Genomic DNA, 13,571 nt, shown 5'->3' with positions numbered 1-13,571 from the left:
ATTTTGTTATTCTTGTACGTGTCTATTGAATAGAAAAGTAGATACGAACTTTCTCGTAGTACAATTAGTTCATGTAGAATAGAAATTAATAGGTTCTTGTCTATGTTATTGTGCATTATAGGTTCTTGTATGTGCTAGGGTTTGCAACCTTCAGCACTTGGCCGCATGGTGCAGCACTAGTTCGTGAACAATCAGAACCATAAGCGTGAGCAACCCATATTTTTCTCTACTATTACCAGAGTGTACATTTCCCCCCTGACAATAGCAATAGTGATAACTATAACAATAACAATAACAAAAAGTATACTCATCTAGATGTTTACTTCTTTGGCTTCAACCAGACCTGCCAACAGTTCGTAGCGAAAGCCAGATAAGCTCTTGCAGCGCTTTGGAAACCATTCATAAAGAAAGAAATATATAACTGGGAAGCAAAAATGAAAATCTTTGATGTGACAATAGCCGCAACATTTACACATATATCTGGTATATAAAGATTTATCTTTGGATACACAACTAACATAGAAATAATCTGTGCTCCTGAAAAGATTACTGGGTTGCTACAAACAGTATTCCATACTCCACTTGCTGAGATTTTTTTTTTTTATTTACTTTTTATTTTACTATCAATTCTCGCATTGACAATTATAAGTAATTTTCTCTGGCGTGGCGCAGTGACATGGTTAATTATTTATAATAAGTTAATACTTATTATAGATAAGTATAATTTATATACGAGGACATTACCTTGGGGTATGCCAGCTTCTATCGGGAATGTTGTGGTAGTGGCATCTAAGTATTTAACCATGAATTGTTTTTTGGTTAGGTTGGACTTTAGGATGGAGTAGTAGGTGTGTGGTAGGATTTTTTTAAGTTTGTATAGAAGCCCTTCATGCTATACTTTGTCGAATGCCTGTTGAATGTCAAGGAATACCGCTGAGCAATATTTTTTCTTTTCTAAGCTTTGGTTGATATTGTGTGTTATGCGATGGATTTGCTCTATTGTGGAATATTGCTTCCGAAAACCGAATTGATGATCTGGCAGTGTTTTGAAATCCTCTAGGAGTGGAAGAAGTCGACTCGTTAACAGCTTCTCAAATAGTTTTGACAACGTAGGTAGAAGACTAATTGGACGATAGGAGCTTGCTGAGATTTGAAACAGGGAGAACAAATGTGGGAATCATATAGAAGGCGTTGCGGTAGAGAATTAAATTACTGAAAATGGAGGGCACAAGGTTTCGAGGAGAAGTTGCGACAGATTAGACCAACTGGACGATGTAGAAAAACGAGAAAACTGGTAAGAAACTGGTATATACAAATTAAAAATATACTTGGTAAAACCGGCCAGTAAGAGTTATGCAACAACTCATCGGCGAAGAAAATAAGAAAGGACCTACCAAGCATCCTAGAGAAGGTAAGAGATAGAAGCTTATTTTAAAGAACAATCGTGGAATTTTAAACATCAGCTATGATACTAAGGACAAAAGAAACAAGGACCTGCAGCATACGAACATGAAGACTATATCTAGTTACAACTGCCAACACACATGATAAGGAACATAGCGCAGCTTAGACTAGCTCAACAGTTCAATTTTTGCTATTTTGCAAAGATGTCTTCAGATTATTGTAATGTAAATAAATGCAATGGAAAATAAGTGAGAAACTCATCTTTTTTAGTAAGTTAGTGTTAAGGATGTTTAGAATGTAAGAATAGGAAACAAAACAAACCTCTATACCTACCGAGCCAGAGTGGCAGTAGGTAACTATTATTATTATTGTTTATCTATTTGGTCTAATACTTAAGGTCACATTATTTATTATTATAAGGTAAGAATAAGAAAATATTTTAGTTTTTGTTACAATATGTACAATGGATTATAAATATTTCTCGCAAATTGTTTTATATCTTCCTTAACTAATAATATGAGGTTATGGACCATGTAATTAAATCTGTTCCTGTTGTTCAACGATCTAAAACGTTTTGCTCTTCTCTCCAGGAATTTTTCAAGTGAATAATCGCTAAGCTAAGGTGTTCAGAAAATATAATAACAGCCTGTTAGTATACATGTCTGTGTTATGCCTTTGTCATTAACTATTTCCTTCTATTGGTATTTGTACAGCTTTTTTTCATGCATTTAGCGAAAGAGAAAGGAGCTTCGAATTCATTTCAGCAAAATATAGTTTAAAAACTTGTGATCAAAAACTCTGGTCAATGATATAATTGAAACTGAATGCGGAGGAGAAATCCACTATATGTAGAAATATAGTGCTAATTCTAAGCGAAATAAATAGGCCCATTTTACGTTTAATGACTGCAATCATTAATCTTGTTGATTGGTACAAATCGTATAGACTTTGAAAGTGTTCTCTTTGATTCGATAATACGAACACATAGTACATAACCTTCATGACATAGCAAAAAATATTTCAAGCCTAATTACCTAATTGCCTAATTACAAATATTGACTATTATGTAACGTAGAATTAAAAAAAGATATCTTTTAGCTTTCTAAAAATAGAAATTTAAGTCTTTAATACATGAAGCAATATTTTTTAATTGGAAAATACGAGACGAGCAAAAACCTCATCCTAGAAAAATGTTTGTTTATTTCAAAATCGGTCATGAAAATAAAATAAACAATGTGTAAAATGTGGTACTTGGAACGAATGAAAAATTGATTATCCAATTAAGTGTAGCTAAAAGCATTGCTCATATGTAAGCGAATGTGAGGTTAAGTGGGCGATGAAGTGATATAAGTTTTCGAAAAATTTTTAAAACGTCATATTTTCTGAATACGATCTTTTAAATAGTTAATTTTAAAAGAATAGTAGATGGATTTAAAAAAAAATTTAAATAAAAAATATTTTCTGAGTATAAAAGTCAATTTTAATGACCTTTAAATTACGAAAAAAGATAGATAATTTATCTGTTATTTGAGACATTTTAAATACTTTTATGAAACCTCCTAATGTTTTTATTTTATTTTGCATACAAGCTTTTTTTGTTTTCTTCTCATTTAAAGATTTGTATATTTGTTGGAAAAGAATGACTCTGAAAAATGATTAGTTTAAAAGATAGTTATTTTTGATTTTATAAAATTTATCGTATAAAAGACAAGGAAAGATAACGCAGTGCTTTTATTTGTATAATATTTCTCTCTTTTCCATATAATTCAATTTGATGAAATTGACATTGAAATATCTTTTAAGCTAAGCATTCTCAGATACAAGTACCTTAATCATATACTACTTTTCGTAATAATATTTTGCCTGTAGACAATTAAAAAATGTATTGTATTGTGTATGAAAGATGTATAGTTAATAAAGGCAAAGATCACCTTAAGATTCACTTAGACAAATCTGGTAGTCACCATAAGACGTCTTCCTTCAAACAGAGCAAGTTTCATTTAAAACACTTCTTCGGAAAATGTATAGTTAAAAAGATATTTGTGCGTATCGATCAAGATGAAACACTCTGTGTAAAGGAGAATAATATATTCACAAAATAGTATCCTATTTCGTCCCATACTCCTCTATACATATGTATATATGTATATATATATAGCAGATATACATATATACATGTATACATATATAGTAACGGTGCAATTTTCGGTATGAATTTAGCCAAGATCCAACTTCAGATCACAAAGGAAACCTTTGAAGGTATCTGCATACACTCTGCTGTTATAGGAGTCGTTGTTTCTTTGTATAAACATACGATAAAGAAACAGATTAATAGTAATATAAAATGTTATATTTAATTCAATAAATAAAGTTGTAACCAAGAAAAATGGATAAGAAGGATGACGAGAAAAAAGAGGAGGATCCGCGATTGGAATATATGTTTAATTATCTGACGTATTCGAGAAAATTAAAAGCCGATAGATGGGCGAAAATGTTATCCAATGCGGATTTCAAGGTAACTTGAATACGTTTAAAGTGGTTTGATAGAAGTGCTATCATAGAAATCAATTTATTTTTCGAATAAGGATAAACCAAAATGTTGTATAACTCGATAAAGCTTTCATTTTTTACAACGCCATTTTATCCGCAAACCAGACACCGTAATTGTTATAAAACAAATTTTTAATGTTATGATATATAAGATTTAATATCTTCAGTTAAACAAATTTTGGTTGAAGATAACCATTACTGATAATGGAAATTTAACTTTCGTTACCAGTAACCAATATAAATGAGCGGAATATGTTTGGTTACAGTAACCATTATAGATGGCAGAATTTTTTTCTGGTCACATTCGGTTACTGTTAACTATTAGCATTACTGATAATTAATATATATTACTGATATTAATATATATATCTTATTAAGCAAAAAAGCTGTATGAAAACATATGAAACAAAGAATAGAATAAGAGATATTGGTAAAATATTAATGCAAGCGTTAATAAAAATATTTGTCGGAGATGTAGGGACATTGGGCCTTTCTTTAAGAAGTTCCCCAATACTTGGGCTCGAGGTGACATAACTGGTCGCCGAACGTAGCCACGGTCACGGGATGAACGAAATGTCTTACAGAGGAGGTACCGATGTTGAGGACACGCTGTATAAACAATCGAGTCTCGATCAGGAGCAATGTTGGTTTACGCGGGACTGCCTAGCTACGGCGCTTGGGAATTTGTTGATATTCCCGATCGATATGTATTTGACATGTGTGACTGTATCTGTCTTTTATTTGCAATCTCCTTGGAGAGTTTTCTGTGATGGACTTGGAGGGGGTCTGAAAGTAACCCAGCGTCTGAGTTGTCGTGTCTGCGTGCTACAAAATGTATTCCATTGTACAAAGAGTTTACCCGTTGACCGTGGATTCGTTATTGAGCCCAGGAACATTGTCAATAGCTTTTGTTATACTTATTAATTATTTCACGCCTAAAATTTCTAACGAAATCCGACATATTATTCTGTAATATTTATTATCCTATTCCTTGTTTCATATATTTTCATACCGTTGTTTGCTTAATAAACAAGTTTTATAATTAAGTCTTTTTATGTTGTCGATAAATATTATTTAACAGTAATGTTAATAATAATTGACAATAGTCGAATATGAATAGAATAGATTTTTGTTATTGATATTGCTTAGCGATAATTAAAAAGAATTTTCGCCATCGAAAATCTGTTTTCGGTTATAATTAAATAAATATAACTAAATAAATAAAATTAATAAATAATTATAAATTATTAATTATAAAAAAAAATTTAATATAAAATTAATATAAAATATAATATATATAAAAAAATATAATAAATATATAATATTTTAATATAAAAAGTTAATTATAAAAATTGTTAATAATAATAAATATAACTAAAATAAAATTCGGCCCATCGATAATGGCTGCTGGTAACTGTTGTTATTTTTATATTCAGAGGTAGGATCACAATAGTTATTACAATATTGCACGGATAAATCTATCACACCGTTCTGAGCCGAAAAAATCTTTATTGCACGCGCTTACATAGACTAGGAAAAAAAATATAGACATCTAAAAATTATCGATCGAGTTTATCGATTGCATCTAGGACAATCTTCTAGTTACTGCCTTTTGTAACTAGTGCATTCGCATGTGGAGGGCGAGCACGAACTCACGTTGTCATTTTCAACAGTAACCAACATAAATTTTGTTTATGTACATATGCTGGTTACTGATAACCACAATTTAATTATTTCGCCATTGATAATGTTTACTAGTAGCCAAAAAAATTGTAATTATTCATAATAGTTACTCGTAATTGGAACAAATAAAAATTATTATTTTTTAATCATTTTAATTTTGGGAAATTTCTGAGATTTATTAGTAACTAATTGATATTTAAATAAACATTCATTTTTACTCAATGACTTTTCTCTCATCGATGAAAAATGTTTAAACTAACTATTATTTTGCACCTCTGCTGCAAACGCATTGGAATACCTGCACTGTGAAAATATATTCCTTTCTTAAATGCAATTACACATTCGTTTGGATCTTATCGCGCGTGTAAGGCTATTAAGATAAAGGAATGAAACTTGAGTATTACTCACAGGTAAATTCCCGTTTTACTTTTGGATTATAAATATGAAAGAGGATAAAGTTCCGAAAGGTCCGGGTGGCTGATTGATACGAAATTTGAGGGGAGTAGTGTACTACAAATATAAAATTTTAGCTTTGAGTATTCATTAGTTTTCGAGAGATTAATAAACTAAATAGCCGATGATGCAATAGCGATATTCAATCTTAGTATCTATAGGGTGTTTCACGTAAGATATACTATTGTAAACTCAGTTATCTACGGGATCTTACATTCTGTTTAACTATTCTTGAAAGTGATTATGCAGTCAAAAGATGACTGGATTAATATTCCTATTAAATAGGGTTGCCATTTAGAAAATTGCTAATTTAGAATAAAGAGCATTAAAACTCCAAAGCTTTCCGCCTGAAACTTGGAAACTCCCAAACTATATATTTTTTTAGGTTAGATATGATAACCGTATAGCACAACATTTGCATTTAGACTGCTTCGAATGCATCTAATGTGAACGCAACATTTAGAAATCATTTTTAGAAAAATAAATGCATTGCTACCTAGTATATCAGAACACATGTAGATGTGTCTGACACGTGGCAGGTCACTGCACGCACACACATGCATGCATACCATGATAATATGGACGATTGAAAATAAGTCAGCATCGGGAAATCCGGATCACGGAAAATTTCCCGTTGTCTTAAAAACTAGGACAATTCCGGGAAAACCTGGACGGATGATAACCAGATAATGTTGCATATAATGTGAACACTAATTTCGCAGAAATCACAATTTTTTTATCGTCATTTGTAATACGTTGTATATCATTAAAGTACGGTTCAAAACAAAAAAATGTTACATTGTTGCAAATAGTAGGAAAATATGAAAAATAAATCGCGTTACGTCGGACACCCTGTATATACATATATACGGTATATCGCAACATAACATATTTGGCCACGGAAATTGAAACGTAGTTTAAAAAAAGACGGGCAGATCGTAGATGAAACCCCCTATAGATACCGAAGCCGATATCGATATTGTAAATTGCTAATCCGCTTAAATTTCATTTCTGTCGGTCACCGGAGCCTCTTGGGACAGCTGTGAGGTATTTTATCACAAAAGCCACTTAAATATTTCCTTATTGCGTGGCAAACATTATTGCACACCTTTCACTATGATCTTATCGGTCACATGATATTACATAAGTCGCACTTGGATACTTTCATTTAAACTTCCCATTTCGATTTTCATCTTCGAAATTTTTATTATCTGAAAGGTCATAAATAAAATATGCGTTGCATTGTGGATAACTTGGAAGGAAAATGTCAGGGAAACCGCAATTACGTGAACGTAACTCAGTGAGTGAGTAGCGGAATATTTATTTTAATTCATTTATCTAAAATATTTGATTACGTCACAACTTATTATTACTTGTTATTTTTGACAACACGATTTAAAAAGTTATATTTCAAAGAAGAATTTATCTTAGGATGCCTTTTAATATGCAGGGTGTATCTTCTAAGATTAACCACCATTTTCCAGGTATTGCCAATAATGTACCAAAGAAATGTTTTGGACAAAAATTAGTCATTTTTCGACCTGTCGAAACACATTTGGATATTAGAAATTTTTGAAAAATATATTTTGTCAATAAAAACTCAAGGTCATCTCGATATTTTTAAATATTTTGGACTTCGCAGAGTTGTAATTGGCGTCAAAGCTAGCGTCAAAACAAATTCAATAACCTGATATATTACGACCTTGAGGTAATCTTAAGATGACCTTGAATTCAGAAATGTAAGGTCTACCAATAGCAGTAGTTTATCGTAATGCAAAACGGTATTATTGTTATCGTTGGATAGTTAATATAGTTTTTAATAAACTTATTAGTTTATCGGTCTTAGTCTTATTTTGGATATGTAATTTGATCGGAATAAAATAATTTTCCATATTCTTTCTGTTGACCTAACCTAAATTGCTGAATACAATGTTATCTCAAGAATATTGTGTAGTGAGCCTTTGAATTCGTCTTGCTACAACTCTGTAAAGCCCAAAATATATATCCTTTAAAAAAGTCAACGTGATTATCTTTTAACGAAAAAAATTTTTTTGGTAGTTTCTAATATCCAAATGTGAAAACTGAAATGTCAAAAACTGACTGACTGTCTTTTAAAGTTTTTTTCTGGGCAAATTATCGGAAATGCTTGAAAAATGCTTTCAGTATACATCCTGTATACGATTAATTTTCACTAAAATATTTTCTGTTTTTATGGTGATCACGCGTAAGCTAAGAGAACGCAATAAAGTGATCATCTGAAGTAAAAATAAAAGGATCATAAATTGTGCTTATAAAACAGAGTAATAAAATTTTACTGTTTGATTAATTTATCTGATTATGCATTTTAATAAAAAAATAATCTGCGTTTTTCTGCTTTTTTCGATAAGTACATCGTAAGTAAAGATGAAAATGCGTTGTGGAAAGAAGTAGTCATAACGACCTGTCGAAAGATCTCTAGTAATGTATATACATACGTATATTATTTATTGCAGCTAGGCTTAAAGCCTAGTACAATCTTTGATTGCGTAAGTGCATGTACAGTAGGATTTTGTTTGCATTTTAACATGTTATCTATCTTTATACAGAGTAAGTCGAAAAGAAGTACTATCTAAAATAACTTGTTACCTATTGTTTATATTGAAAAATGTCTTAAATGAATTATGCTGTATTTCATGGGATTCACCGAATGGGTGCAATTTTATTTTCTAATATCTTGTATTTTCTGCGATATCAAGGTAACCTCTTTTAGATGCCACCGTATATTTTTCTTGACATTAGTCGGCCCAGTTGAACGTTTTCTGCAAGTAGGTATTAATCTATTTATAGTGAGAAACCAATGTGACAGATATCTTAGTTTGAATTTGTCAAATTTAACTCACGAAAGACAAAGACAACATAAGCATAAAAATACCCCGTCGCGTCATTCCTTGTCTTTCATATTTGAATAGGTTAATTTATCAACACAAATTAACCTATTCGTAACCGTGGCAGTGTCGCGTCGACTGGCTCAAATTGTATATGCATCGTGGATGAATGTAACGAGCCAAGTCGCTCGGCCAAAACATGTATTATTATTATTAATGTATCATTGTATTATTGTACCAGTGCCCCGAATGTCTTGTTGTTTTGTACGAAGTTTTATTTATTATTTAGTCATATGTATATTAATCTCATCCGAGCTTTCTATTTTTTTGATATTTATAGTATTCAAAATTACCGCATGCCCTCCAAATTTATAAATTTTCAGTTGTACACCACAGTGTGTCCACTGATATCCAATTTCCTCATTTTCAACGCTACAATGTTCACCATTATTCACCTCGCTTGTTTCAATTGTTTCAGTTTTATATTTTTCTTGAATATTTGAATTAAAGTTAGAATCAGAATTAGAATCAAAATATATTCTATCCCATTTAACTTTACGACTCCGTTTCGCCATATTAAAACTTGCATACGACGAACTGACCGATGTCACTCTAGCGGAACATTCCGCAAGTTACGTTTTCTTTGTGAGCTGTTGATATGCTGAATGCACGCGAGTGTATATGTAGATCCACACACAGATGGTGTGTGAGCATGAAACATATGTACGTATGTAGATGTAAAGATATTTTTACTATTCTGTTGAATGTTTAAAAAGTTTATATATAGTATGATTCGATTAGATTGGATTAAATTAGAACTAACAATTAATTAACTACTAATTAGTAATGTATAAGGTTACATCAGAGTACAAATAGAATATTACGACTGAAAAGATAAATATTTATTGATCGTAATACTGACACACGTAGTGAAATGGGGCACGTCTTGAACACTCGCAATCCAATAAGGACTAAAGAATATTATCGATTTGATATTACATATCGATTGAGATCTTCTGTATCGATCAAACCATAGTTTAGTTGAAAATGTGGCACCATACAGTAAAACAAAATCTGAATGAATTATGAATGACTTGATAAATCACATATGATCAGTCATGCATGTTTTGGACATATAGACTCATTGCCAAAGTTGCTGTTGTCATTATAAGCGATAAATTATACAATTAGAGAGCCGTGATACAAATGGATTAAAGTCACTACTCAGTACTAGTACGTCATTGGCAAAAATGCTCCAGTTTGATTTTGACGTACCAATACGTCATTGGCGGATTTGATCAGCTCGACTTTCACGTACCAGTACGTCATGGATTGCGAATAGGTTAAGGTTAAAACATCTGCTACACTAATAATTTTTCGACATAAATAGGTTTTTATACTATTTATTTATTTGTAGACAAATGTTAGTTGTATTTAAAAGTATATGACCTCTAACTGGCCATCTACAAAAAAAGGTAATTATACCACATTATATCACCTCTGAAACCATTCACTTCCTGTTTGAACCATTTTTTCATGCAGTGGATAGTTTTCTAGTAATTTGCATATTTTGTTTATAACCAAACACTCTGTATAACGTTACAATGATTATCTTGCTCTAAATCAGAGGAGGGCATATTTATTTATATGAATTAATATAACAACAATTAATACTTTTGTTATGTGTAGATTATAATGTGTTATTTGATACCTGTCTGAGTTCAAATGTACTGAACAAGAATGGAAAAAGATAAGAATCGACGAGGGTAATTTTTGTTACAAATCAAGTCGTTCCAAATATCGGATCGTTATTGTTAGCGTAAAATTCGGTCATTAAAAATCGTCATTTATTTGATAATTTCAAGGGAGGATGATGGAGATTGGACAATATTTGCGTAGCCCATAAAATATTTGCCAAACTATTAAGTTATTGACGTATGTGGATTTTATTACTCCTTTGTAGAGCATATTTAGTCAGTTCATACGATACTGCCGCGGTTGCGGATATGTTAATTTGCCAACTGTCAAATTTAATATGAAACACAAGGAGTGATGCGACGCGGTATTTTTGTGCTTACGTTGTCGTCGTCTTTCATAAGTTAAATTTAACAAATTCAAATCAAGATATCTGCCACGCTAATGTCTTTTCGTTATAAATAGATTAATATCTCTTTTGCAGAAAATGTCCAATTGGCCCGACTAATGTCATAAAAAATATACGGCGCCATTTAAAAGGTTCAAGGGTATCTCAGAAAATTCATGGGACTTCAGAGTCCCATGAAATGCAACATAATTCGTTTAAGACGTTTTTCGATAAAACCATGTAACGAGTGAGGTGGTATGTCGTGATAGGTGCAGAAGGAATACTCCGATGTTCAACAAAAAGTTTATTACTTATAACAATCAACGAGTCAACAATTCATACGATTCACACTATGATTAACCATCGACAGTTTATAATCGCGTATCTCGGCTTGTGTTTGCGTCCCTATGATACTGAACCTTTCGCACTTCGCGGCTTGAGGCAGAATGACTCTTTGTTCGAAACCAAGCAGATTCTTTTCTTAGTTGCCCTTCGATATCCCTACTACACACGCGTTTATTAGATGTACCGCGGCGGTTGCCACGCGTGCATTCTTCCAAACATTCGGCGGAAGAACCATAGGAATATCGATGGCACATTAGGCGCGTCGGCCTTACGCTTTGAAGATATAGCCCTTTGTGTCGCGAAGCCGTTGGAAAATTCCGTGCTCGTGTGCCGCCACACGAGTATAAAAATATATAACGAGTTATTTTAGATAGTACTTCTCACTGACTAGCCATGTATAAGATTCACAATATTACAATCGGTTAAAAAAATTCCAAAACTGAAATTGCCTCTTTAATTCAATGATGAATGAATTACGGGACTTTCACATACAGGATTTAATCACGAAGTTCTTTGGAATTGCATCGGAGATGGTCCTCGTGTTGCAACTGACACCCGCTGGTGTCTTAGTACCCTATCTCGAAATAACGCAATCTAAGAGAAAGCAGACGTACTTCTTGAAGAGGAAGCCCCAAAAGGTCACTGAGGATAACTACAAAGATTTGTTGATACCAGGTGACATGGCACCGAATCCGATCGAGGAACTGGCGGTGCTTGTAGAAGATGTTAGTTCTCTAACTTTCTCTAATTACTCTTTAACGAAACATTCCATTACATTCGACTCAGGAAAATCTAGCTTCTTTTCTTTTATTTTGTAATTTTAGTTGCAATACTATGTTAATTACATATATAGTGTAAAAATATATAACGTCTTTCTCTAAATTAGAAAATATTAATTTGGTAGGTAAAATTTGATATTTGGTATTTATTGTAACATTAATTGAGTTTAAAGATTAATTTTCAAGCTTAATTTTTGTCACCTTTTTTGAATATCTTTTGCTTGTAGAAGATAATTAAGATAGCAAAATATGTGGTAAAAGTAAAAACAGATAAATATAGAAAAAATCCTAAATGTGATTTTTGAAAATATCAATCAAACAATCTATAATTTAAGACTTAAAGGAATCATTTGTTTTAATTAATTGAAATTTTTTTATTAGATGAAGTTATATAATCAACTATTTTCAAAGTGGTGTAATTCTATGTCCTATAATCTATAGTCTGTCTAAATATTCAGGTACCAACAATCAAAAATAAATGATATTGATATTAAATAACAGTGTTTTGTTTTTCCTGGCCTTATCTATAAACAAACGTGTATCAAAACATAAAACAACAATTTTAAGTAATTAAAATTTAATAAACCGTACAATTTACAAATTTGAGTAAAAAGTGGAGTAAGTTCATTTATAATCCTGAAACAAGATATTGGTCTAGTTAATTCTCAAAGAACTACTTGTGTAATATATTTACATCTACTTAAACACATAGAGACGCGGACAAACTAAGAAACAAAAGAAAATGAACTTACTTTCAAAATAATATTTTATACAGTTTAGATATATATGAAAACTGTTAGGTCAATTCAGTCATTAATTCAGTCACTATATATCGGTCCTTAAATAATTTTTATATAATGTAATATTTCCAGGCATACGTACCCATTTTATCTAATCCAAAAAATCACGTTGGGTGGCCGGAGGTTGTTAGGAAAGATGTTAAGAAACAAGTATACGATCTTCGAAGTCTAATATGGCAGGTAGAAAGATATTTATTTAAAAAATAATAAAGCAATTAATTTTATATTTAACAATGATTGAGTATATGCAGTATGCCCGGTTTATCTCAAAGCACGCAAATATTTCGAAAAACACGAGTGATACGAAAAAATGTTTTAGACAAAAATTACACGACATGTAGAGGGATATACAATAGTATACTCTCTCGTTCATTTAACCTTGCAGTGACCTTGATACCGGCTGTGAAAATGATATTGTAATTTTCGAATGCAAGTGTCTATCTTTTATTGCATATTTTTGTAGCTGACATTCAGATGTTTTCAAAACATTAGAATTTTATATCTTTTTCAAAAGATACAGGTTTATAGCGTCTTGAGAACGTCTGAGTGTCACCATTTTTACAGAACGTTTCAAGGTCATCGCAAGGTCAAATACTTAAGAGTACAATAT

The 13,571-nt window shown here is 31.6% G+C and overlaps 1 protein-coding gene and 1 long non-coding RNA gene across 4 annotated transcripts; one reads left to right on the top strand and one right to left on the bottom strand.

The window, feature by feature from the left end:
• Positions 1-3,766: 3,766 nt before the first annotated feature.
• Positions 3,767-12,616, top strand: LOC100642545 (dynein axonemal heavy chain 17). 3 transcript variants are annotated; one of them, XR_007227190.1, is made up of 3 exons: positions 9,695-10,296; positions 10,372-10,429; positions 11,877-12,616. XR_007227190.1 is itself a non-coding variant. In XM_003401982.4 (2 exons), exons 1-2 carry the CDS (start codon positions 3,791-3,793, stop codon positions 12,198-12,200), a joined length of 453 nt encoding a protein of 150 aa, XP_003402030.4. In that variant the 5' UTR covers positions 3,767-3,790; the 3' UTR covers positions 12,201-12,616. The 3 variants fall into 3 exon arrangements, 1 of the variants encoding a protein (XP_003402030.4); XR_007227189.1 differs by having other exon boundaries at positions 9,695-10,302; XM_003401982.4 differs by lacking the exons at positions 9,695-10,296; positions 10,372-10,429 and adding an exon at positions 3,767-3,919.
• On the bottom strand, positions 7,392-9,645 carry LOC125386796. The gene is made up of 2 exons (XR_007227196.1): positions 8,970-9,645; positions 7,392-8,888 (listed from the first exon to the last, which is right to left on the bottom strand). It is a non-coding gene; the product is annotated as an uncharacterized LOC125386796 (long non-coding RNA).
• Positions 12,617-13,571: the final 955 nt, after the last annotated feature.

The sequence above is a fragment of the Bombus terrestris genome, chromosome 17, assembly GCF_910591885.1.
Source record: "Bombus terrestris chromosome 17, iyBomTerr1.2, whole genome shotgun sequence".
NCBI classification, from domain to species: Eukaryota; Metazoa; Arthropoda; class Insecta; order Hymenoptera; family Apidae; genus Bombus; species Bombus terrestris.
The sequence above is the reverse complement of the archived record's forward strand: the minus strand, read 5'-3'. Positions and strand labels throughout refer to the sequence as shown.

What these genes read in the sequence shown, in the direction of transcription:
- LOC100642545 (XM_003401982.4), top strand. Translation starts at nt 3,791, where the DNA reads ATGGATAAGAAGGATGACGAGAAAAAAGAGGAGGATCCGCGATTGGAA. An exon ending in TATCCAATGCGGATTTCAAG is followed by an intron (nt 3,920 to 11,876) that starts GTAACTTGAATA and finishes TTTCACATACAG; the next exon opens with GATTTAATCACGAAGTTCTT.